At 39.2% G+C, this 24,557-nt stretch overlaps 1 protein-coding gene across 1 annotated transcript; it reads left to right on the top strand.

The window, feature by feature from the left end:
- Nucleotides 1–2,439: 2,439 nt before the first annotated feature.
- On the top strand, nt 2,440–23,932 carry slc37a3 (solute carrier family 37 member 3). Its single transcript, XM_067427309.1, has 15 exons — nt 2,440–2,560; nt 2,717–2,843; nt 6,443–6,563; nt 7,058–7,150; nt 13,499–13,582; nt 14,843–14,988; nt 15,733–15,829; nt 16,269–16,353; nt 16,459–16,652; nt 16,748–16,889; nt 20,108–20,209; nt 20,353–20,400; nt 20,526–20,677; nt 21,772–21,837; nt 22,690–23,932. The coding sequence occupies exons 2-15, from the start codon at nt 2,788–2,790 to the stop codon at nt 22,780–22,782; spliced, it is 1,479 nt and encodes a 492-aa protein (XP_067283410.1). The 5' UTR covers nt 2,440–2,560; nt 2,717–2,787; the 3' UTR covers nt 22,783–23,932.
- The last annotated feature ends 625 nt before the right edge of the window (nt 23,933–24,557 follow it).

Raw genomic sequence — 24,557 nt, 5'->3', positions numbered from 1 at the left:
GTTGTCATATACCTGACCTGCTAAAGAAAGATGTCTCCATCCCTTGAAGAAAGGTGCCACTCTTCTTTTTGCAAAATCTGACATGTTAGTAGTTGACTAATGGGTGCTCAGGTCAGGAATTAGACAAGCTTGGACAGACAAATTAACTGTGTGTTAGCTGGCTTGAGTTGTCTAGTAGCTCATAAATTACAATGCATAGCGACTATATCACCTAACTAAGATACTGTGTCTGTTCTTGTGATTATAAATTGAATGCACTCAGTTTGACAGAAGCCTGTCTTAAATCAGATAAATAGTTTAAATTAGTCTATTCCCCCATATTGTTGTTATAATATTAGATATACATTAGATATATTAGATATACATTACAATATAACATTTTGTTCCTGCTACAGTATACAGACTTTCTTAAAGAATTCGATTTTATGTCGAATCTAGAAGTTTCTGTTGATTTAAATGTGATTGTTGGTGATTTTCAACATTCAAATATATAATTCAAATCACACGGTAAGAATAATGTTTACTGATATTCTGTAATGACAAGGGATATGTCAGTTCAATGTCTTGTCTCTTATATGTGCTTAGCTAAAGCCACTGAACCTGTTCAGCATTACCAAACTAGTAGAACTAAAGTTAACTTGATTATTAATCCTCCCTATCATATTTACTATGTGTCCAAAAGCTCTCAAATATTTCATTGTAGAATATAACTACTGCTACAGTCTTCTTCAACATTCTAGAAATGTGTTGATCTGTTAGTGATCAAGGCCTATATAGGCATTTGGTCTTTGTCACATGGTCAAGGAAAGGATAAAAGAAGTTTGTAACTTGCTCTGGGCTTTTTCTCTTTTCTCTGGCTTGTGTCTTGTGCATCTGCTTTTCCTCTCTTTCTGAGCCCCGCCTTCCTGGAAAACTGGGTTAAGCCTATGCCAGACTGCAGTCCCCAATGGCACTCTCTCTGGTTCTCAGATAACATTCTAGACACATCCTGTGTTTTATCATCTTCCAGATCTATTTTGTAATCAATTGAAGTATAACCATAACCAAATACTTATATTAAACCCTTTCAATTATAAATGATGTGCCAACAGTATTATCATCAAATTACCTATTACCTTTTGGATACAATATAATATAGTCACAAACTAGCAATGCTCTCCCACATAGTTTGCTTTTCTATTTCCATTTTCCTGCACCCACTTCTTTACTAAAAAAAATGTAGTTCTGTAAATCCACTCTGTCATTATCCATTTCATTAACATGTCAATGTCCTCTGGAATAGTTCCATCAAAGCTTAAAGGGTTCACCCAAAAATGAAATTGATGTCATAAATGACTCACCCTAATATCGTTCCACACCCATAAGACCTCCGTTCATCTTCAGAACACTGTTTAAGAGATTTTATATTTAGTCTGACTGCGTATCCAAGTGTAGGCACACTATACTGTCCATGTCCAGAAAGGGAATAAAAACATCATCAAAGTAGTCCATATGTGACATCAGTTAGTTAATTAAAATCTCTTGAAGCATCAAAAATACATTTTAATCATGTGACATTAGTGTCAATGAAGGCCTGTCTGAGCCATCGGATTTAAAAATAATAATCTTAATTTGTGTTCCGAAGAGGAAGAGAGGTCTTAATATCCAACCTGACAAAACTGGAGAGGATTTGCAACAGCAAGGAGGAATGGCAGGGCACCCAAATCCAGGTGTGAAAAACTTGTTGCATCTTTCCCAAAAAGACTCACCATGGCTGTATTAGATCAAAAGGGTGCTTCTACTAAATACTGAGCAAAGGGTCTGAATACTTAAGGACCATGTGATATCTTTTCTTATTTGTTTTAATAAATAGGCAAAAACAATCGTTTTTTTCCGCCAATATGAGGTGCTGTGTACATTAATGAGAAAAAAAAAAATGAACTTAAATAATTTTAGCAAATGAATGCAATATAACAGAGTGAAACATTTAAGGGGGTCTGAATACTTTCCGTACCCACTGGATTTTGCCTATACAAACTTTATTGAATGTGTACATTTCTAAGCTATGTTCTTTTTTGTGAGTTATGGAGTTTGCTAATGTTAAATGTTCCAGTTAACTATTATTATTCTTTTATTGTGGTTAACTTTAATAATTACTTTAATAATTAGTCGGTCTGAGAGAAGAGGATACAGAGGATAGAAATAGATCAAGGCAGATGATTCGCTGTGGCGACCCCTGAAGGGAACAGCCGAAAGAAGGAGAAGAAGTTGTATTAAAGATGTTAAAAAAAAAAAAAACATGATGATGATCATGATCTAGTGATCCAATTTGGCCGTTAAGCTCTCCACTGGTAAAACCGTGGAGGTTGATATGTCCCCATAATAATAATAACACCCCTGCTTTTTGTCAGAAAAAGAATTGCTGTAATCCCTAATAAAGTGACTTTTATTTTGAAACATGCAACATCCGGAATCGGATGACGTCTGTGTTTACGATTCAACGCCTTTACATTCAACTGCTTTTAAAACAATGACTCTAGCTTCCATTTAGAGATTTGTTTATAACACATGATTTAAACCGGTGAGTATAGATACTTACTATTAATGTATAAACACTAAAGGGTGTAAATATTTTTCTTGATAAGCTACAGACGAGCATTAAAGTAACAGTGAGAGCGCCGATGGATTTATCTGTCGATGGATAGATTTTACAGTGATGTGGTGTACGTGTTTGTAGATGGTGCAGTAGAGTGTCCTGAAGACTCCAGCCCCTCCCTCTTCCTCCCCCTTTTGACCCAGACTCGTATAATGTGGTCCCTCTACACCTATCATCAACTGCTAGCCTTCCTCCTCACTTTCCTCAGGTAAACTGTCATGTTCCTACCACCTTCTGTTCTTAGCATGATAATCAGTTTCGGCCTGCTTTACTGAAAACATCCAAGCTTTTCTTTAATATTGCGGTCCGTGCGTTGGGCGAAAGTCTGTGTGAGGGTCTTTGGATCTGTAACGGATGATAAGACCTGCTTTACATGAGGTGTTTGCTTGACGTGTCAGGCATTGTTTTATTTGCATGTAAGTATTTTATGCAAATAACTTTACAACTAACTTATAGCCTATTGCAATACAACTTTGTATTGTTTGCCATCTTTGATGACATGTAGCGCAAAGTTCTGTGTAATGTATGTCATTTAACTGATTACTTTATAATGTTATGGTTCATTCCATGTCAAATCAACCACATTTCAGAAACGTCGCTGGCTAAATGTTTTGATTTTGTTAATATTTTTGGTGAAGAAAGACAAACAAAAATAGTGACAAAATATTAAATGCCATGGATGAATATTTATTGTGTAATCCACTGTTTTGTAGAAGGACATTAAAATGGCAATTTCCAGATTCAGAGCCAAATTGTGAGAGGGTGAAAATGACTAGAAAGATGGCATCATCATAATCATTGTTTTATTTTTACACAGAGATTGGTAGGTCTGTTAGTCACATTTTACAAGAGAAAAGGCCATTTTGTGTTTCACTTAAAGGGTTAGTTCACCCAAAAATGAAAATTCTGTCATCAATTGCTCACCCTCATGCCGTTCCAGACCAGGCGGGTGCGGATTTACAAAATCGTACCCGTGCAGGACTCTGTTCTGGAGTTACCAAGAGTTCAAATACACAGTATCGTAACTACATGTTTGAATCGAGCTTCATGGCAAACAGGACAGTGTGGTTCACAAGACAGTGACATTTCTGTTTCTATGTGAATAAATAAAGTTGCATCACTAGTTTTCTTTTCTTTTTTCTTATTCAGATATTCAAAAAGTATTAACTGCGTGCAAAATGACTACATTGTAAATGGACAAAATTCAATCTGTAATACTTCTTGAGTTACAGGCACATCATCTTTGGAAAAATAATATTTTAAACATTCAGACTGTTACATTCTAAGTTATTTGATAAAATAAAACGATATACATTTCTAGTTTCAGCATTATTTGTTCTATAGACATTTCTCTTTAAAAGGAAAAAAGTATTAACTACAAAATTTTTAAACCCACTCATGGTTTTTGACCACTGAAAATGTGTAGAATTAACAGTTTACTCATGGATCCACATTATTCCACATATTTCTATAACAGAATTTTAATTTTAAGAGAATATGAAGATATCTTATATATTTCTTGAGTGATTGGCATGCAAACTTTAGGGGAGAAAAATCCAAAAAGTGCCTTTTCCACATTTTTTAACTGTCACCATTGCCATATAATGCAACAAGGATTGCTAAAGTCAACTGATTTAAAATGATGCCATTTTTCTAAAGTTACCCCCCCCCCATCCCCACACACACAATAAATATGTATCCTTCTAATTTATTATGACTTTCTTTGTTTATTTCTTTGACAGAATAAAACATGTAAGAGTCAATGTTTTTTTTTTTTTTTTTAACCAGGGACCTTTGGTTTAGTTGAGAGAATTATGACCCTTTAATTAATTAAGTAATTAATCTAACTGTTCTGCTGAATCCTCCCAGTAATTAGCTATAACATCACAATAAAAATGTTCACTCACTTCTACACTGAAATGAGTATATGGGTAAATGATGTATAGTGACTTGCCAAAGTATTCATACCCCTTATTTTTTCACATTTTGTCATGTTTGTAATCTTATGCTAAAACAAATTCTTACATCAGTCTACACCCCATATTGACAAATCAAAGACCAGATACACTGGTCAGGCATACCATTATGACATTATGATTTCAGGGAATTCACAGAAATGTAACTGTGCTATCATAACATAAATTGACTATTATTGTGGTAGTCCCCCTTTTGCGGCCAAAACTGCCCTGACCCGAGGCATGGAGTCCACTAGACTCTTGAAGGTGTGCCTTGATACCTGGCACCAAGATGTTAGCAGCAGATCCTTTAAGTCCTGTAATTTGCGAGGTGGGGCCTCCATGGATCGCACTTAAGAAGGCTTGGCTTCTTCCCATAATGCATCCTGGTGCCATGTGTTCCCCAGGTTCACACACACACCTGGCCATCCACGTGATGTAAAAGAAAACGTGATTCATCAGACCAGGCCACCTTCTTTCACTGGCCGTGGTGCAGTTCTTGTTGCAAGACATTAAAAACAATAAAACGCCTCTAATCATCCCTAAGCGTAGACACTGAGTATTATATTGAAATGTGTTGAAGTATCAAAGTATTGAAACTGGTCGAATTGTGCAGGAACCCCCTCGGCCACGTCTCACTCTATATTTCACCTAACCGGAGGTCCGTGGTCCAGTTCTGATACTCACATGCCCACTGTTGGCGCTTTCGGTGATGGACAGGGGTCAGCATGGACACCCTGACTGGTCTGCAGCCCTATACACAACAAACTGTGGTGCACTTGGTATTCTGACACCTTTCTTTCTGAACCAGCATTACCTTCTTGACCAATTTGAGCTACAGCAGCTCGTCGGTTTGATCGGACCACATGGGCCAGCTTTCGCTCCCCACATGCATCAATGAGCCATAACCCTGTCACCTGTTCACCACTATTCCTTCCTTGGACCACTTGTGGTCCATTACTGACCACTGCAGAGACCAGGAACACCCCACAAGAGCTGCAGTTTTGGAGATACCCAGTCGTCTAAGCATCATAATTTGACCCTTGTCAAACTCGCTCAAATTCTTACACTTTGAAACCTTCTACCTATTTTTTCTGCTTCTAACACATCAAATGTTCACTTGCTGCCTAACATATCCCACCCACTAACAGGTGCCGTGATGAAGAGGTAATCAGTGTTATTCACTTTATTCAATGTATAATGTTATGCCTGATCGTATGTGATGATAAACGCTCAATAATCGCCCCTTCAATTTAAGAATTATTGAGGTCACTGTGCTCATGTGAACCTTTTAACTAACATTTTTTGTGGTCTTTCACAGGTCTGTTTCTGAACTGTGCATGTAGTCCTTTTGACTTGATGTTTGACCTCATGGTTTATGGACCTCAAATTATGTCAAGTAATTTAATTTGTCATCGTTTAAAGATTAGAAACATCACAAAGAAAGGAATTTCTACTGATAAAAATTTTAAGTGACACTAGGTTTTTGCAATGTCATTATGTTGGAGTGAAAAGAGTTTAGGCGTATGGATAATTTTACGGGGCACTGTAAGATTATTCGCGATAAAAATATGAAAAATGTTTTGAACTAAGGCAAAGCTAGTTTAAAACGCATGTGGCAAATTTTTAGAAATGCTTGCTTTGTATTTGTTTCTTTAATTTTTCAGTTTAATTATAATTATTGTGGTATAATCATGCAGAAATGGAAAAAAAAACTGAGAAATTATAGTTATTATTGTATGTGTTGACCCATATACATGAAAAATGAAGGACATTGTAGTAATGAGCATGTATAATACATTTGTGGGCTCATTTCCATACATACTGTCTATCCTCTCCAATTTCTATCCAGCTATGTCCTGCTTCACTCGTCACGTAAGACTTTTAGTAATGTGAAAGTGAGCATCTCAGCGCAATGGACACCGTCAGGATTGCAGCAGAATGGCAGCGCTTTAGCTTTGTCTCCTGGAGAGGTACGGATTTAATACATACTTTGTTATTAAAATATTTTTTTTTATTTAAAAATATTTTTTAAAACAAACATTAGAACATTTTAGAAGTAGATCGCAGTCTTATTAAAAAAACAAAACAAGTAGTTAATCTGTTAACATCACTGCGTGCTGTGGAGAAAATGTGCTCTGCCAGTTAGGGATGAGAGAAAAACTGAATTAATCATCATAACACTGGCATTTGAATACCTCACAATACTGTATGAACACAATTTCTCATGAATACTTTTGTTAAAAAAGTAATTAATCAAGTCTGTTAAAGGGCAACACATGGTCAAGCATTAAGCCAGTACGCACTTTATTTTTTCTGTTTGGAAAAAATACAAGCTAACATTCTTACAACTTGAAATATACTTGTTCAAAGCACTGAAGTCCAATGCAGACTTTTTAATTTTTAATATATATTTATTATAATATAATATTGCTACACACTTATTTTTTTGTTTTTACCTTTATAGACATGGGAGGATAATAAACTGTTTGCTGATGTGGGGGAAGCTACTTTGTTTTTGGGAGCTCTCGACTCAATCTTTCTCTTCTCTTATGCTGTGGTAAGTTAAAACTTTTGGGGATTGGAGGGATTGGAGTTTTTGGGTTTTGGGGATTGGAGTTGGACAGTGGTTGTTTGTTATGAACAAATAATGCTGCTGGTGTACCGTATTGAATTAATAAATACTACTGTGACAGTTGAGGTGTGTGATATTGACCAAAAAATCCTCCTCTTAGACTCCCTGCTAAGTTTAAGAGTATTTTTAATGTTTGTGGAATTTGAGAGAGTTATACAATATATTATCTCATATCGACTAAACTATGGAAGAGCTTACCACTCTCTATTATTGTCACGGGAATAAAGGCAGAGGATTCAAAAGCGAGTGCAAACTCGTTTATTAGAATAATGCAAGAAGTAAGAGAGTCAGAGTTCGATGGGGTGATGATGACGTCAGCACTGGTAGCGCAGGACCCCAATGGGCAGACCCGATCCCAGGTCCGTGCAATGGTGAGTGAAGGATGCTGCAGAGTGACGAAATCCCGTGTGTGACGATGTCCTGTGTGTGTGTGTGGCGAACCCTCAGCAGAGGGGGAAGGCACGATCCACAGAAGGCAGAGCGGGTAAGAGATCTGCCAGGAAAATCCTCGAGGGCAGAGAAGAGCGATCCTCTGGAAAGCAAGCAGAGCGATCCTCCGAGACAAACAAGCAAAGTCCAAACTCAGGCAACACCAACGATCCTGCTGGAGAGAGAGAGAGAATGCCAAACACAACCACACACACCAACACAGGGAACGAAAACAACGATCTGACAAACACAAGACGCTAGACAATGGGTATAAGTAGACCCAGGAAACAAGTGGCAGCTGGTGCTGTAATCAGCGGGGAATAATCAGCTGCCACGCCCACCACCACACACATGCACCAACACTCACGTACCACATAACACAGTGCAGGGCGAACAGGTGAATTCATGAACCGTGACAGTACCCCTCCCCCTAAGAGCGCCTCTTGGCGCTCCCAGGAGGACCTACCTGTCGATTGAAGGAACCCAACTTCTCTCCTCCGGACCGTAACCTTCCCAGTCCACCAAATACTGAAATCCGCGTCCCCTCCGTCTCGAGTCCAGGATACGATTAACCGAATATGTTGGTTCCCCATCTACGAGACGCGGCGGTGGAGGAACCGGGACCGGCGGATTAATAGGTGAATGAAACACAGGTTTTAATTTGGAAACATGGAATACGGAATGGATCCTCCTGTACACTGGAGGGAGTTTGAGGCGGACTGCCACCGGATTAATGATCTTGGTGACAGTGAACGGGCCAATAAATTTGGGAGCTAACTTATTGCTAACGGCGCGGATCGGAATATTCTTGGTAGAAAGCCACACTTTTTGGCCTACGACGTAAACGGGTGGCTTCGACCGGTGGCGATCGGCCTTAGCCTTGGTGCGTGCTCCCACTTGGAGCAGAGTCTCGCGGGCTCTGGTCCATGTGCGACGGCACCTCTGGACGAAGGCGTGAGCGGAGGGGACCGCGACTTCGGATTCCAGACTGGGAAAAATAGGTGGCTGGTACCCTATACTAGCTTCAAACGGAGTGAGGCCCGTGGATGACACTGGTAACGAATTGTGTGCGTACTCCACCATAGAGAGTTGTTGGCTCCAGGAGGAAGGATTCTTGGCAACCATACATCGTAACACTCTCTCAAGATCCTGATTGGCTCGCTCCGTCTGCCCATTGCTCTGGGGATGGAAACCCGAAGACAGACTAACCGTCGCCCCCAGCAATCTACAAAACTCACGCCAGAATTTTGACACAAATTGGGGCCCCCTGTCAGAGACCACATCTATCGGGAGGCCATGTAAGCGAAAGACATGGTCTATGACAGCCACCGCTGTCTCCTTGGCAGAAGGTAATTTGGCCAAGGGGATGAAATGAGTTGCCTTCCAGAACCGGTCCACGACGGTTAAAACCACCGTCTTGCCCTGGGAGGGTGGGAGGGCGGTTACAAAATCTAGCGCTATGTGGGACCAGGGTCTCGAAGGAACAGACAGCGGTTGGAGTAACCCATCTGGAGGGCGATTGGAAGTCTTACCTGTGGCACAGACTGAACAAGCCAAAACAAAATCTCGGATGTCACGAGCCATAGTTGGCCACCAGAACCGTTGCTTGACCAAAAAACTGGTGCGATTAGCTCCTGGATGGCATGCTACGTTAGAACAATGACCCCAACGGATGACGTCTGAACGTAGCCCCTCTGGCACAAATAAACGACTCGGTGGCCCACCGGGCGGAGGCGTTACCCCTTCTAAGGCCGCTTGGACCTTCGACTCGATCTCCCATGTGAGTGTGGAAACAATGATGTTCTCCGGTAAAATACACTCGGGAGTAGACGGGCGTTCGGAACGGTCAAAAACACGAGACAACGCGTCGGGCTTGATGTTTTTCGAACCCGGCCGGTATGAAAGCGAAAAATCGAAGCGACCGAAAAATAGGGCCCACCGAGCCTGCCTAGAGTTAAGCCTTTTAGCAGTTCTGATATATTCCAAATTCTTGTGATCGGTCCAGACTATAAAAGGCACCCCTGACCCTTCTAACCAGTGACGCCATTCTTCCAACGCGAACTTTACTGCCAACAACTCTCTATTACCAATGTCATAATTGCGTTCGGCCGGTGATAGACGATGAGAAAGAAACGCGCATGGGTGCATCTTGTCATCCGAGGAAGAACGCTGGGAAAGAACCGCTCCTATCCCCACCTCTGACGCGTCGACCTCTACCACGAACTGACGTGATGGATCAGGGGTAATCAGGATGGGAGCCGAAACGAAGCGGCTCTTCAGGTTGGAAAATGCCGCCTCGGCAGCATTAGACCACCTGAACGTAGTCTTGGGAGAGGTCAAGGCAGTCAGAGGTGCGGCTAGTTGGCTGAAATTGCGAATGAAACGCCGGTAGAAGTTGGCGAACCCCAGAAACCGCTGTAGGGCCTTACGGGAATCTGGACTTGGCCACTCTACCACAGCCTTAACCTTATCGGGATCCATGCGTATTCCCTCGGACGAGATGATGTAACCTAGGAAAGGAACAGACTGTGCATGAAAATCGCATTTCTCCGCCTTGACAAAAAGCCCATTCACTAGCAACCTCTGGAGCACTCGTCTGACGTGCTGAACGTGTTCCTGGAGAGACGACGAAAATATCAGTATGTCGTCCAGGTAGACATAAATGAACTGATCTACCATGTCTCTCAGCACGTCATTGACGAGTGCTTGGAAAACGGCAGGGGAGTTGGACAGCCCGAAGGGCATGACCAAGTATTCAAAATGGCCCCTAGGGGTGTTAAACGCAGTCTTCCATTCATCCCCCTCTCTTATGCGAACCAAATGATAAGCATTACGTAAATCCAGTTTCGTGAAAAATGATGCTCCCTGCAACCTCTCGAAGGCTGAAGACATTAACGGCAAAGGGTAGGTATTCTTTACCGTAATGTTGTTCAGCCCTCGGTAATCAATGCAAGGTCGCAGAGAACCATCCTTCTTACCAACGAAAAAGAACCCCGCCCCCGCTGGAGAAGAAGATTGACGAATGAACCCAGCTGCTAGTGAATCAGAAATGTATTTCTCCATGGCCTCCCTCTCAGGAACCGAGAGAGAGTATAACTTGCCCTTAGGCGGAGACGTACCTGGCAGTAAATCTATAGCACAGTCGTAGGGACGGTGCGGAGGTAGAGAGGCAGCTCGGGACTTACTGAACACTTCCTTCAGATCGAGGTACTCAGCGGGCACGTTAGACAAATTCACCGGCTCCTCCTGTAAAACAACACTAGAAACAGACGAACAGGCAGAGACAAGACAAGAGGCATAACACTCCTTACTCCATGCCAGGATCGCGCTCCTACCCCAATCCACCTGCAGGCAGTGCTTCACCAACCAGGGGTGACCCAACACCACCGGAGTCTGAGGTGAGTCCATAGCAAACAGGGATATTTCCTCGGAGTGATTCCCGGATGTGATGAGGCGTAACGGTTCCGTGCGGTGGGTGATGCGGGGTAAGTCTTGACCGTTGAGTGCGTTGACATGGATAGGGTTGGTGAGAGGTGTAAGTGTTATCCCCAGCTGGTGAGCAAGTTGAGAGTCAATGAAACTTCCCTCGGCCCCCGAGTCCAACAGTGCTTGGCAGCGATGAGATCGGGTTGCCCATTGGAGTGTCACCGGGAGGAGAGTTGATGAGGAGACATTCTTCCTGGAGATCCCGCCCGATAGTAGCCTCCTACTTACTACCGGGCTCGATCTTTTACCGGGCATTCCTTGAGAAAGTGACCGTTGCCACCACAGTACATGCACAGCCTCTGGGACCTCCGGCGTTCTCTCTCCTCCCGGGAGAGCCGGGCTCCACCCACCTGCATGGGTTCGTGATGGCAATCCGGACTGACCGTGTCGCCGCCGATCGCCAGTGGATGTTCCTGCCGACTCTGGACTCTGGACCGTAGAACTCTTGACTCCGCACGATGAAGACGAGCATCCACTCGTAAGGCCAGGTCGATGAGCCCCTCCAGGGTCTTAGGCAGGTCCAGCGCGTAAATCTCCGCCTGGACACGGTCAGCCAACCCATGCAGGAACATGTCCCACTGCGCCTCCTCGTTCCAGTTGCATTCGGCAGCGAGTGTTCGGAATTCGATGGAGTAGTCCGAGACGGATCCGGCCCCTTGGCGAAGATCAGCCAGCACGCGAGCGGCCTCTCGTCCGCTCACCGCCCGGTCGAACACTCGCCGCATCTCCTCTTGAAGGTCTTGGAACGAGGAACAGCATGGTAATTGATTCTCCCACGCCGCCGTACCCCACTGGGCCGCCCGTCCAGTGAGTAATGTGAGTACGAAGGCCACCTTGGACGCTTCGGACTCAAAGGTGATAGGCTGCAGTGAGAAGAACAGTGAACACTTTGTCAGAAATGGTCTGCAGAAATTAGGCTCACCGGAATAGGGCTCTGGAGTGGGTAGTCGTGGTTCGCGGGGTCGCTCCCCGGAGGATGGAATGGGGGGAGCAGGCGGCGTGGGTGGCGCAGCGGGCATGTGTGATTGTTGTAGTTGTTGGGTGAGCCCGGACACCTGCGCTACCAATGCTTGAATAGCCCGACCAGTCGCGGCCATCTGCTCCTCCTGTTGATCCATGCGGGTGACGCATCGGGAAACGAATTCAGATAATCCTGGTGCACTCGCTGAATCCATACTTGGTCAGATCGTTCTGTCACGGGAATAAAGGCAGAGGATTCAAAAGCGAGTGCAAACTCGTTTATTAGAATAATGCAAGAAGTAAGAGGGTCAGAGTTCGATGGGGTGATGATGACGTCAGCACTGGTAGCGCAGGACCCCAATGGGCAGACCCGATCCCAGGTCCGTGCAATGGTGAGTGAAGGACGCTGCAGAGTGACGAAATCCCGTGTGTGACGATGTCCTGTGTGTGTGTGTGGCGAACCCTCAGCAGAGGGGGAAGGCACGATCCACAGAAGGCAGAGCGGGTAAGAGATCTGCCAGGAAAATCCTCGAGGGCAGAGAAGAGCGATCCTCTGGAAAGCAAGCAGAGCGATCCTCCGAGACAAACAAGCAAAGTCCAAACTCAGGCAACACCAACGATCCTGCTGGAGAGAGAGAGAGAATGCCAAACACAACCACACACACCAACACAGGGAACGAAAACAACGATCTGACAAACACAAGACGCTAGACAATGGGTATAAGTAGACCCAGGAAACAAGTGGCAGCTGGTGCTGTAATCAGCGGGGAATAATCAGCTGCCACGCCCACCACCACACACATGCACCAACACTCACGTACCACATAACACAGTGCAGGGCGAACAGGTGAATTCATGAACCGTGACAATTATAACAGTCACATCATCTTTTTTTAAAGCACTTTTGAGTTTTCTTCTCTTTGAGAATACCTCTAATTACTGAGTCACATGGGGTTTGCTTAAACATAAATTTTGTGTTTTTGTCTTATTGTCATTGTTTTTATGTATCTTTAGTTTTCTTTTAAATGTTATTGTTCAGCACAATGAAAAACGTTATTTTTATTATGCTTTATAAATTGATTGATTGATTGAAAAATGATATTTTAAACCATATTGACAATGTTGGCAATGTATGAGTTAGTGATTGAGTCATTAATTCAAAAGTAAGGGACTGGTTTTTAAAAGGATCGCGAATACAGATTAATTCAGTAATGAAACACTGCATGCGTTCTAAATGCATTAGTGAGTGTAGGCATTCAAATCCACGTGTAGCCTAATACTGTAAATGCTGTTTTAGGATTATTTTACAGTTTTTTTTCCTCATCATTTAATTCTAATAATAATGTTGCATATTGTTAAAACCCTTTTGAGACATTGATTTGTCTGGTTCTCTTTTAGGGTTTGTATATCAGCGGGGTGATTGGCGATCGGTTCAACCTCCGCTATGTTCTGTCATTCGGTTTATGTGGATCAGCAGTCACGGTTAGTATTATGTAATTAGGGCTGTGAATCAATTCAAATATTTAATTGAGATTAATCTAATATTTCATTAAGTTGAGCTTAATGCATTGAGTAAGCTAAACAAAACCTCTTGGTTACGTTTGTAACCATTGTTCCCAGAATAGAGAAAGAATGATGCATTTAGTAGCTGGTCCTATGGAAACACCCTCAGCAATTGTGGGTCATGTGAAGTTTCCCTTCCCTACACTGATTAGTTTATAGTAAAATAGAATCATACGGTTCCTTGGCACAGTGTGTGAACCGATGGCCATACTTAGAAGTACAGTTTTCTAAAAAGATTAAAGATTGGTTTAGTTTGCATAAACTTGATGCATGTCTCATAAAATGGGTTCTGCCATGGGGGAAATGTAAACGCCTGGGAAAACGCTATAGGTTCCATGCATTGCACGTAAAAACTAATTTTGCCGTATAATTTGCTGTGGTCCAAATCGGCCACTAAATACAATTTTGCTATATTTAACGAGTTGGTACAAATAGGGGTACACGGAGGAGGAAGAACTAAAAATTGCAAATTAAGCAGAGTAGTCATTTATGACCAGTTTTGAGCTACTATGAGAGAACATGTTTTCATTGATCAAAAGACAATGGCAGAAAAATATGAAATTTGTTTTGAGATTAAAAATGTACTATGTTTTGAACAATGTGTTTTCTATTTTTTGGTGTATTGTTTACTGACTGCTTGATAGTGTACATCATTTTGATCACTTTTCTTATGATTTGAGAGCAGTGTTTGATTTTGAACACAAGTAAAACTGTTTTGAGGTGAAAGTTTCATTTTGCCAGGGAGTCAGAGGTTTTGTAAATAGTGATTGAAGATGAGGTTTTGTGTTTAATGTTTACAGAAAAGGTAGCATAAAATGTGTTTACGGAAAATTGGAAAATAAAGGTTTCAGAAATAGTGTTTTAGCAATTGAGAAAAACTGTAAAAGCAAATACTTCTGTACTTTTACTTAAGTAAAAATCTGTTTCTTTTTTTATCTGTTTTTAGAACTTCCACTTGTATTGGAGTAATATTTGAGCAGTAGTACTTTTATTTAAGTTGTGCACTTTGTCTATCTCTGCTTCAGAATGCGACTCTCATTAGCATCACCAACCAATGAGAAAAACGTCACACCTGGATGGTGTTCCCATAACATCAGCTACAAAGTGTCGAGTTAACCTATGAAAGGGAACAAAAAATAATGTCTTTATTTAATTACATTCACCCTCTCTTCTCTTCAGGAATTTGTTTTTGGCACTTTGACAGAATGGCTTCACTTTTATAACGTGTACTTTTATTGCGTTTTGTGGGTGATAAATGGACTGCTGCAATCTACAGTTTGGCCCTGTGTGGTGGCCATCATGGGCAACTGGTTTGGGAAATCTGGGTAGGTGTCGGTATCTAATCTCATCCTGTAATGCACACACATGATTCCAGATAATATTTTTTTGTTTAAATTGCAAGATTTTTTTTATGCAGAAATATCAGATTTTTCCCCCCACTAATCATCCTTGATCTAGTTTAATTAGGTGCTAAATCTGCCAGTGCAAACTTGCCTCCTTTTTATATAAATTAGACTTATTAAAACTTGTACTACTTGTAATGTACTGTTACCTGTTTTGTACAATTTATGTGGTAAATTGGTTTCTAAAACAACATAGATTACACATTATTATTTTTATTATAGATAGCATATGAGCCCTGTTGTGGTTGCAAAATTCAATTATCTGTAAAATTATTAATATAGTCATAATATAGAGTATGCATACTAACAGGTGATACACGTTACACATCAACAACTGATACAGTTGCACATAAAATATACACCTAATATCAAAACAAAATAGGCACACTGTTGCTTACCAAAAATGTTTGCACCTCTTAATTTACCCCATGTGATAGTTGTCACATGACATGGCATTTCAGCATTTCACCAGCATGCCTAATGTGTAAGTATAACTGATGTCAAGCATGACAAAAATGTGGCTTGAAACATGTAAAAAAAAAAAAAAAAAAAGTTTAGGTTTTTGGGAATTCACAGAAATATTACAGTATGCCATCTTATAGCAGAAATTGTGCTTATACGTTTAACTAAAGTAACTGATTTCCACACATATCTTCTGTCTGGCAGCCGAGGCTTTGTGTTTGGACTGTGGAGTGCATGTGCATCCGTGGGGAATATTCTGGGTGCGTTTCTTGCCTCCAGTGTCTTGAAGTTCGGCTATGAGGTAAGAGCGCAATGCATTACTTCATTCCTTTTAGATCGTGTCAATTAATGTTCCCGTGAGGAAAAAAGCTTAGTAATTATGCTAAATAACATATTAATGTGTCAATATGCTAAAAGATTTTTGTGAGAGTTCATCTTTGTATTATATATTTATATTATATCAAATAAAAACATTCCTGTTTAGAAACTCTTTCAATGTTTAAATTGCTTTGTGTTTACATTTTTGTGTTGATCTTGTGTGAACTTAATTCTTAATTCCTCTAACTGCTTTATTAAATTTTTTTCCTCCCTTTGTTGCAATTTGATATTTTCTTAAAAATGTAAAGTGTTTTATAAATAAAATGTATTATTTTTTGTAAATGTATAATGGATCATTAGCTGTGTATACAAACAATATAGTCTTATAAGTGTGTGTTTGTGTGTATATATTTGTGTTTCAGTATGCTTTCCTTGTGACATCAGTGGTGCAGTTTGCGGGTGGTGTGGTAGTGTTTTTTGGCCTGCTCACATCCCCAAAAGAAATTGGTAAGTTTCTTATGGATACTGCTGATTCTTTGCTTCTCATTGTTTCAGTTTATCGGCATAAAAGATGTAAAATGATGTAAAAGAGTGTTCTCATCTCTTTTTAAGGACTAAGTGACCTCTCTGAGACGGTTCTTACATCAGTGACAAGAGACTCAGACAGTCAGCGTCCTCTGATGAGTGATGATGAAGATGAGTTATGTGAGGAATACTCCTCCATACAGCATCAGGATGAGGAGCCTGAACCTCAGCCCGAAGCCATTGGCTTCTTACAGGCCTTCTGCCTGCCTGGAGTCCTTCCCGTCTGTGTCCATTTAAACACTTCCTTACTTATCTTTACTAGGGATGGGTCATTATTGTCGACTATATTTGAGATTTATTTATTGTCTGTCTTCAGTATTCTCTGGCGTATGCATGTTTGAAGTTGGTCAACTACTCTTTCTTCTTCTGGCTGCCATTTTATCTCAGCAACAACTTCGGCTGGAAGGAAGTTCAGGCCGACAGACTATCTGTTTGGTATGATGTGGGAGGAATTGTTGGTGAGTACCCAGTTTGGTCCTAAGAAACAACATCATACCTAATCAAAAGATGTTTGCAGTTATCAGTGTTTATCTCATCATTTAATATTATGGATGAAACTGGTCATCAGCAGGTTTTGTTATATCTGTTAATAATGGTAAACTCAAACCGAAACTGCACATCATGAGGATAATAGCATTAGTAACACAAATAGTAACGTAGTAATATACTGATCCAACAAAAATCTGAAGAAGTGTCTGGTGGTGTCTACAAGTCAACCAGAACTAAAGGACATGCTAGTCAGAAGGAGTGAGTCATGTTTTTAAAAAATAGTTCTTTCTGTAACAGTGCACTAAAAACATTGACAATGTATAACTAAAGCATGAAGAATTTACACTATTGTAATTGACACAGCAATGAAATTATACAGTGGGTCTGGAAAGTATTACAGCGCTTCACTTTTTCCACATTTTGTTATAATGCAGCCTTATTCCAAAATGGTTTGAAATCATAATTCCTTTCCTCAATTCTACAAACAATACCTTTATAATGACAATGTGAAAGAAGTTTGTTTGAAATCTTAGCAAATTTATTAAAAATAAAAAAACAAAAAATCACATGGACATAAGTGTTCACAGCCTTTGCTCGTTACCTTTGGCCCCAATTACAGCCTAAAGTCTTTTTGAGTATGATGCTACAAGCTTGGCACACCTATTTTTTTGGCAGTTTCTCCCATTCTTTGCTGGACCTCTCAAGCTCCATTAGGTTGAATGGGGAAACATCTGTGCACAGACATTTTCAGATCTCTCCAGAGATGTTCAGATCAGGTTCAAGTCTGGGCTCTGGCTGGGCAACTCAAGGACATTCACAGAGTTGTCCCGTAAAGCTGGAGCTCTGTCAGAGTGACCATCGGCTTTTTGTGTTTCTTGGTCCTCTCTCTGACTTGGGCCCTTGGGCCCTTGAGCTCAGTTTGGCTGGGCAAGCAGCTCTAGGAAAGGCCCTGGTGGTTCCAAACTTCTTCCATTTACGGATGATCAAGGCCGCTGTGCTCACTGGGACCTTCAATGCTGCAGACATTTTTTTTTGTACCCTTTCCCAAATCTGTGCCTCTATACAATCCTGTCTCAGAGGTCTACGGACAATTCCTTGGACTTCATGGCTTGGTTTGTGTTCTGACATGCACTGTGGGACTTTATATAGACAGTTCTGTGCCTTTCCAAATTATGTCCAATCAAATGAATTTACCCCAGGTTGACTCCAATAAAGTTGTAGAAACATCTCAAGGATGATCAGTGGAAATAGGATGCCCCTGAGCGTAATTTGAAGTGTCATGGCAAAGGCTGTGAATGCTTAGGTACATGTGTTGGGAGACCTCTTATTTCTATATTTCATCATGTTTTTATTTTATTTTTCACAAATCATTTCTATCTATTTAAGTCTGTTTGTGGGTTTTGAAAATATTTAACCAAGGAAAAGTTTTTAAATATGCTTCTGACTGAACCACATAACTCCATTCGATCCTTAAACCTCAACTTCTTTCAAGATTAAAGCTTGGAACATACTCTGCAAGAACAAAGAAATTTGTTTGTTTTCTCGAGGTGGCAAGAACAAGAACAAAGTTCATTCTGGGAGTAAATTTCATAATTCACGAGAAAAGCAGGTACCGAACATCTGCGTATCTCCGCATTAACCCCGCCCACTTTAAATGTCTGACCAATCACACAATAGTTCTCGGACACCCGCAAGAAAAAAAGTTCTGCTCAGGCGATGTGTGGAGAACAAGCTGCGAGAACTCCCAAACCAGGGCTGCGAGAACAAAATGACAAAAATGTTCTCGCAGCCCTGGGAGCGACAACTTTTTTTTCTCTGTTCTTGCGGAGTATGATGAAGCCTTAAGGCTGGTGAAGTTTTTACACATATTTTACACACATCTCTGCTGCTAAACAACTAATTTTGAATGAGCGTTTTCTTTACTGAAGAGACACTATACAGTTGTGGTCAGAATTATTGGCATCCCTGGTAAATATGATCAAAGGTTGCTGTAAAAATAAATCTGCATCATTTATCATTTATCATTTATTCATAACAATCTAACCTTTCATTAAAGTACAAGGATTAAAAGTTGGGGGTGAATCACATTATGAAATACATGGTTTTCTCCAAAAGACGTTGGCCATCATTGGCACCCTTTTATTAAATACTTTTTGCAACCTCCCTTTAACAAGATAACAGCTTTAAGTCTTCTCCTATAATGCCTGATGAGTTTGGAGAACACCTGACAAGAGATCAGAGACCATTCCTCCACACATAATTTCTCCATATCCTTCAGATTCCCAGCTCAGTGTTGGTGCTTCTTGTCTTCAGTTTACCCCACTATTTTTTATAGGGTTCAGGTCAGGGAACTGGGATGGTCATTTTTTTGTGTTGCTTTTGATGTTTGTTTTGGATCGTTGTCCTGATGGAAGACTGAACCACAACCCATTATAAGATTTCTAGCTGGGCAATTTTCCTAGTCACCCTGGTGTGCTAAAAAATGTAAATATTAATGGGAATATGCTTCAGAGATATTTTACTCATTAAAAAATTGTATAGGTTTTGAAGAAAAAACATTTTTCACAATGGGATTTTCCCCTGACTTTCCTTTTTAAATTATTATTTTTTTATTTAATAAAAAAAAATATTTTGTTAAATTATAGATCAAAAGAATAAACAATGCAGATTTGTTTTTATAGCCATCTTTCATCATATTTACCAGGGGTGCCAATAATTCTGACCACAACTGTATGTATACACTAAATTTGCAAAAGTATTGGGACACCCCTCCAAATCATTGAATTCATTTTTTTTAATCACTTCAATGGCCACAGGTATATAAAATCAAGCTTAGTGAATTCAAGTGTGGTACTGTGATATGTTGCCACCTGTGCAAAAACTTCCCAGAAGAGCATTTTAATCATTAAGTAGAATGGACCAAAATGAATATAAAATCAAATGATACAAATGTTAAATGTACAAAAGACAAAAAATTACTATAATAAAAATGTAGTTCCTAGGTAGGACATCTGGTTCTTTTCTTCACTTAGTCTGTTCCGTCCGTTTAAACACTTCTGCAAATTGATGGGCAGCTTCTGCATGATTGCTAATAGTATGCTGTTGCTCAGCTGTTTTGAACTTATTGGGGCCTTTAGACCTGAGGTAGCTTTAAACACAGTTTTATGATTTTGTTCATCTCTTCCAGGAGGAACAGTACAAGGCTTGATCTCCGATCTTTTGGGAAAGCGAGCTCCTGTGTTAGTTGTCAGTTTGCTGCTGGCCATGGGAGCGTTAGTGGGATACAGCCGTAAGTTTAGATATGACTATTGTCTTGAAAATCTCAGTATTCTTTCTGATGCTTTTTATTTTTGTAGCTTAATTTGATAAATGGCAGCTGAATAAATGTTTCTTGTCACTTTTTAATTTTTATTTCTTTCATTGCATGCTCAGACTCTCCAAATAACCAGATAGTGAATGGAGCTCTTCTAGCAACAACAGGTGACACAATACTGTTATTATAATATAATGGAACAATTTATATCTGTGAGCTCAGTCAACAGTTATTCCTCCTCCTTATCTAAGAATCTATTAACATTAAATATTTTTGTATAACTTTGTTTCAGGTTTCCTTATTGGAGGCCCATCAAACATGATCAGTTCAGCAATCTCTGCAGATTTGGGCCGACAGGAGGCGCTGCAGAACAGTCAACAGGCTCTGGCCACAGTCACAGGAATAGTGGATGGCACAGGCAGCATTGGAGCTGCCGGGGGACAGGTAACGCATTTTCTTTTTAGTTCTCTTTAGTTTTAAACCTTTTACCTCAGAGTTGTCAAACCTCAGATTATTATGCAAGTTTTTTTGTTTAAATGTATTTAACCTTGCTGTATTCATGTGGCTAATGAAGTTCAGAATAATCGTTTTGCTGCTTTGTTTAATATTGTTTTGTATAAATTATTAATTTATCACAGCCCTCTTCTCATAATTAAAATCCAAATGTGGTAGGAATAAAATCAAGCCCCTATTCCACTGTCTCTTTTTCACTCTGAAATATGTCACACTGCTGAAGTTATGTGCATTTTCATGTCTCATCACTCCCTCAGTTGTTGTATTAGAAACACCTTTGCAGTCCTAATTTGTTTTTTTTGTCATTCACTGACAAGGTAATATAAGTAAGCAATAATTTAATTATTAGAAAATAATCCACACCCAAGGTGGTAATGCGGCCACAATGTGAAGTGGATTATTTTCTAATAATTCAATGGACCTGAGTCAATTATTCTGCTTCAACTATGGTTAACACACCTCAAGACATTGTTCAAAAGTTGTATTTCGAAACATTCATCAGATTTTTGTCCTCAAAACACTTTTGTGTAGGATTAATTTCTTTTGAATCTCTTCTCTCGCCTCCGTTGCTAATTCCAAAATGTAATTTTAGAGCTAGGAACGGAGGCTTGAGACGTTCATAGCAGATTAATGCAGTTATTAGATAGAGAGAGAAAGATAAAGCGTATGTAAATTATCTGAGTCTGTGCGACTCAAAAGTGTTCGGCAGCTATTGTAATTTTAACTGCTTCAAGTACAGCACTCTTGTTAACCAGCTGGTGAGAAATGTTGTGTAGAATGTTGTGTGTCAGATTAGTGCTCTGAATTTCACACCTTAGAACGTTTGTCATGAGATTCAAGCATTCAACAGCCCCATAGCATAACACAAATTATAGCATTATAATGAGCATGTAAAAAAGTTTACTAGATTTAATGACTGTGGAAATGTGTCATCAGAGTCTGTGAAAAGGGTCCGTAATTGTTGTTTATGTGCTGCTAAAGCTTAATGTATAAGTACTAATTTTAAAAATGTCTCTGTCTTGTAGTACCTGGTGTCGCTTATTGAGAGCAAGTTTGGATGGATGTGCGTCTTCTATTTCTTCATAGTCATGGTAGGTAACTGTAATTGCAATGCAACAGTGCAGCATTCAAAGCACATCTGTGACCCTGGACCACAAAGCCTGCCATAAGTTGCATTGGTGTGTTTGTAACAATAGCCAACAATATGAGTCAAAATTATACATTTTTCTTTTATGCCAAAAATCATTATAGCGTTATAGGAAAGATCATGTTCCATGAAGATATTTTACAAATGTCATAGTATAAATATATTAATACAATTATTATTATTAGTAGTAATATGCATTGCTAACAACTACATTAAAGGCGATTTATCTCTGCTTGAAAATGAAAACATTTTGCGCTTTTTTTTTTGCACCCTCAGAATTCCAGATTTTTTTTTAAATAGTTTTTAATCTCGGCCTAATGTTGTCCATTTCCTAACATCAATGGAAATCTTATTTTTTTTAAATAATTAATAAAAAATGACCCTTATGAATGAAAAGATGTGACCCTGGACCACAACAAATCCATTGGAATAAAAACCCACTATTGAACAGTGCTCATTTGCATTTGTCAAATTAAAGGTGAAGTAAAAAATTTCTGTAACTAGAATCACCAGGCTGAATCATTACATTTTGTCCTAAATTTTAAACGCTTGTAAAATTTCTACTTTTCTAACGATATAATCTGGGTTTGATTTTTTTCAGATATTGTTAGAGTAAAGTATATGATTATATTAACCAAACAGTACACACAAGAGTACTGCATATTGATGAAAATATGTATTTCTCTCCACATTGTAAAATTATTCGAATCATTCATGCATTTTCAAAGGTTTGTGTTTTATATCTGCTGTGGTTGGGCTGAAGTCTCTTTAACGTTTGTCTTTCTTTCATCCACAGACAGGGAGCAGCGTGCTCTTCATCATTCCACTCCTCTTCCGTGAGATCCGCTCCTTATGTCGAGACAGTCAGGCTCGTACACATCAGCTCTGAGGTCATTTGTGTGACTTCTTTTGCCTGAATCTTCATTGAAAAGCAGCCATTTTAAAAATACAGATGTGCTTTTGTAGCACCTCTTATTTAAGAACGTTCTGTACCTGGAAACACAAACCTTACATTTTGTCTGGCTACTCAAGGCATTTTTCAGACAGGCAGCAAATATTCAGTCTTTATTTTTCCTGTATTTTAGTCTGATCAGCAAACAAGAATAATAAACATGAAAACCAAACAAATTACCAAATTATCTCTTCTTTTTTTTGTTTTTGTTTTTTTTGTTTCTTGGCAATGTGATGATTCTTAGTCTTTCTAAAAGTTAAAAATCCAATCAATTCATCAAATTTTTGTGCATATAATTTGAAGGTAGTTTTTTTTTTTTTTTAATTTAAATTTATCTCATAATTTCATTTATGAAGACAATGAATGTTGCTTAATATCTGTTTCTGTTTTTTTCCTGTGTATTGCTGTGCCTGCACTTTTTTATTTTATTTTTGTTATTCAAATTTTATAAATGTTAGAGGGCAGGACCTTCTTGAGTTTAATTTGTGGTGATTGTAGCCTGATTAAATTGTTGTATTGAAGAAGTAGATTCATAGCATCATCATGGTGTTGTAATTGGTGTGTTTGCACCACACTTAATAAACATTCAATTGCACATTAGTATCACAGATGTTAATTGTATTATGGGATGTTTAAATATAACACTACAGTTCAGCAAAATGATGTGTTTCAATTCTTGGAACCTGTACAGGTATTGCTTGAATGTTTGAATTGTGTGGTCTATTGTTCTTGCATACCTGTATATGAGTAATAATAAATTTAAGCAAACAACATGTCTCTATTGATTTAACAAATTAGTCAGTCATTGATTCAGTCAAGGAGATAAAGGTACTTTAACCGTAAAAAAATAATGTACAATTTCTCAAATTCAAAACCTCAGCTCTTGAATGGGGATACAGTGCCATAGATAATGGAGGATTACATGAACACATGGCTGAATCAGAGAAACTAATTTTTCAATTTTTTGTATTGTGTAATTTGTATTATATGAACAATGTTAATTATAATGTAAATAAATTGTAAATTAGGACTATTAACCAAAGAAAACATATTTTTACAGATTTGTGCCCACAAGCTGAGGAGATAAAGATTAAAATTTTTCAGTGGGTAGGTCCACACAGTAACAGTAATACAGATCTATGTGCCAAGTATTAATCTATTTCAAAGGTAAAATAAAATTTGAGTTAATTGAAATAAAAAATGTGAGTTTTTCTTAATCTTTTTGATTGAGACATTTGCCTGACACATTAAAAATGAATGTAGTTGCTCTCAAAACTATTAACACAGCAAACTAAACACACTCTTATGTTGGCAAAGCAGTTCAGTATTCACTGCACAATGAAGCACTGCAGTTTATTCTATTAATGCATTTATCAAAAATATATACTACTATTAAAACTAAATTGTTCTCTGTTGATTTAATAAAAAATCAGCTGTAGATACACAAATACGAAAATACACATTTTTCATGTTCTTTTATTGTGTTCTTTAATTATTTTAATTGTATAACAGAATTTTCTCCCAATAAATGACCAAATAACTGAATAAATAAATAAATTATCTACTGAAATCATTGAATCAGTGAACTTTATAGATCTTACCTCTCAGTTACATCTGGTCAAAGATTTTCATCAACATCATAGCATATTATATTTGCATGAGTCATGCATTGTGGGAATGCATCCTTGCGTCTCAACTTCTCCACAGGCCTC

The sequence above is a fragment of the Pseudorasbora parva genome, chromosome 20 (assembly GCF_024679245.1).
Source record: "Pseudorasbora parva isolate DD20220531a chromosome 20, ASM2467924v1, whole genome shotgun sequence".
Classification (NCBI taxonomy): Eukaryota; Metazoa; Chordata; class Actinopteri; order Cypriniformes; family Gobionidae; genus Pseudorasbora; species Pseudorasbora parva.
This window is presented reverse-complemented; position numbering and strand designations above follow the sequence as displayed.

Coding starts and splice junctions, on each gene's coding strand:
- slc37a3 (XM_067427309.1), top strand. CDS start 2,788: ATGTGGTCCCTCTACACCTATCATCAACTGCTAGCCTTCCTCCTCACT. Junction 2,844..6,442: donor TTCCTCCTCACTTTCCTCAG/GTAAACTGTCAT, acceptor ATTTCTATCCAG/CTATGTCCTGCTTCACTCGT. Junction 16,890..20,107: donor TGATGTGGGAGGAATTGTTG/GTGAGTACCCAG, acceptor CATCTCTTCCAG/GAGGAACAGTACAAGGCTTG.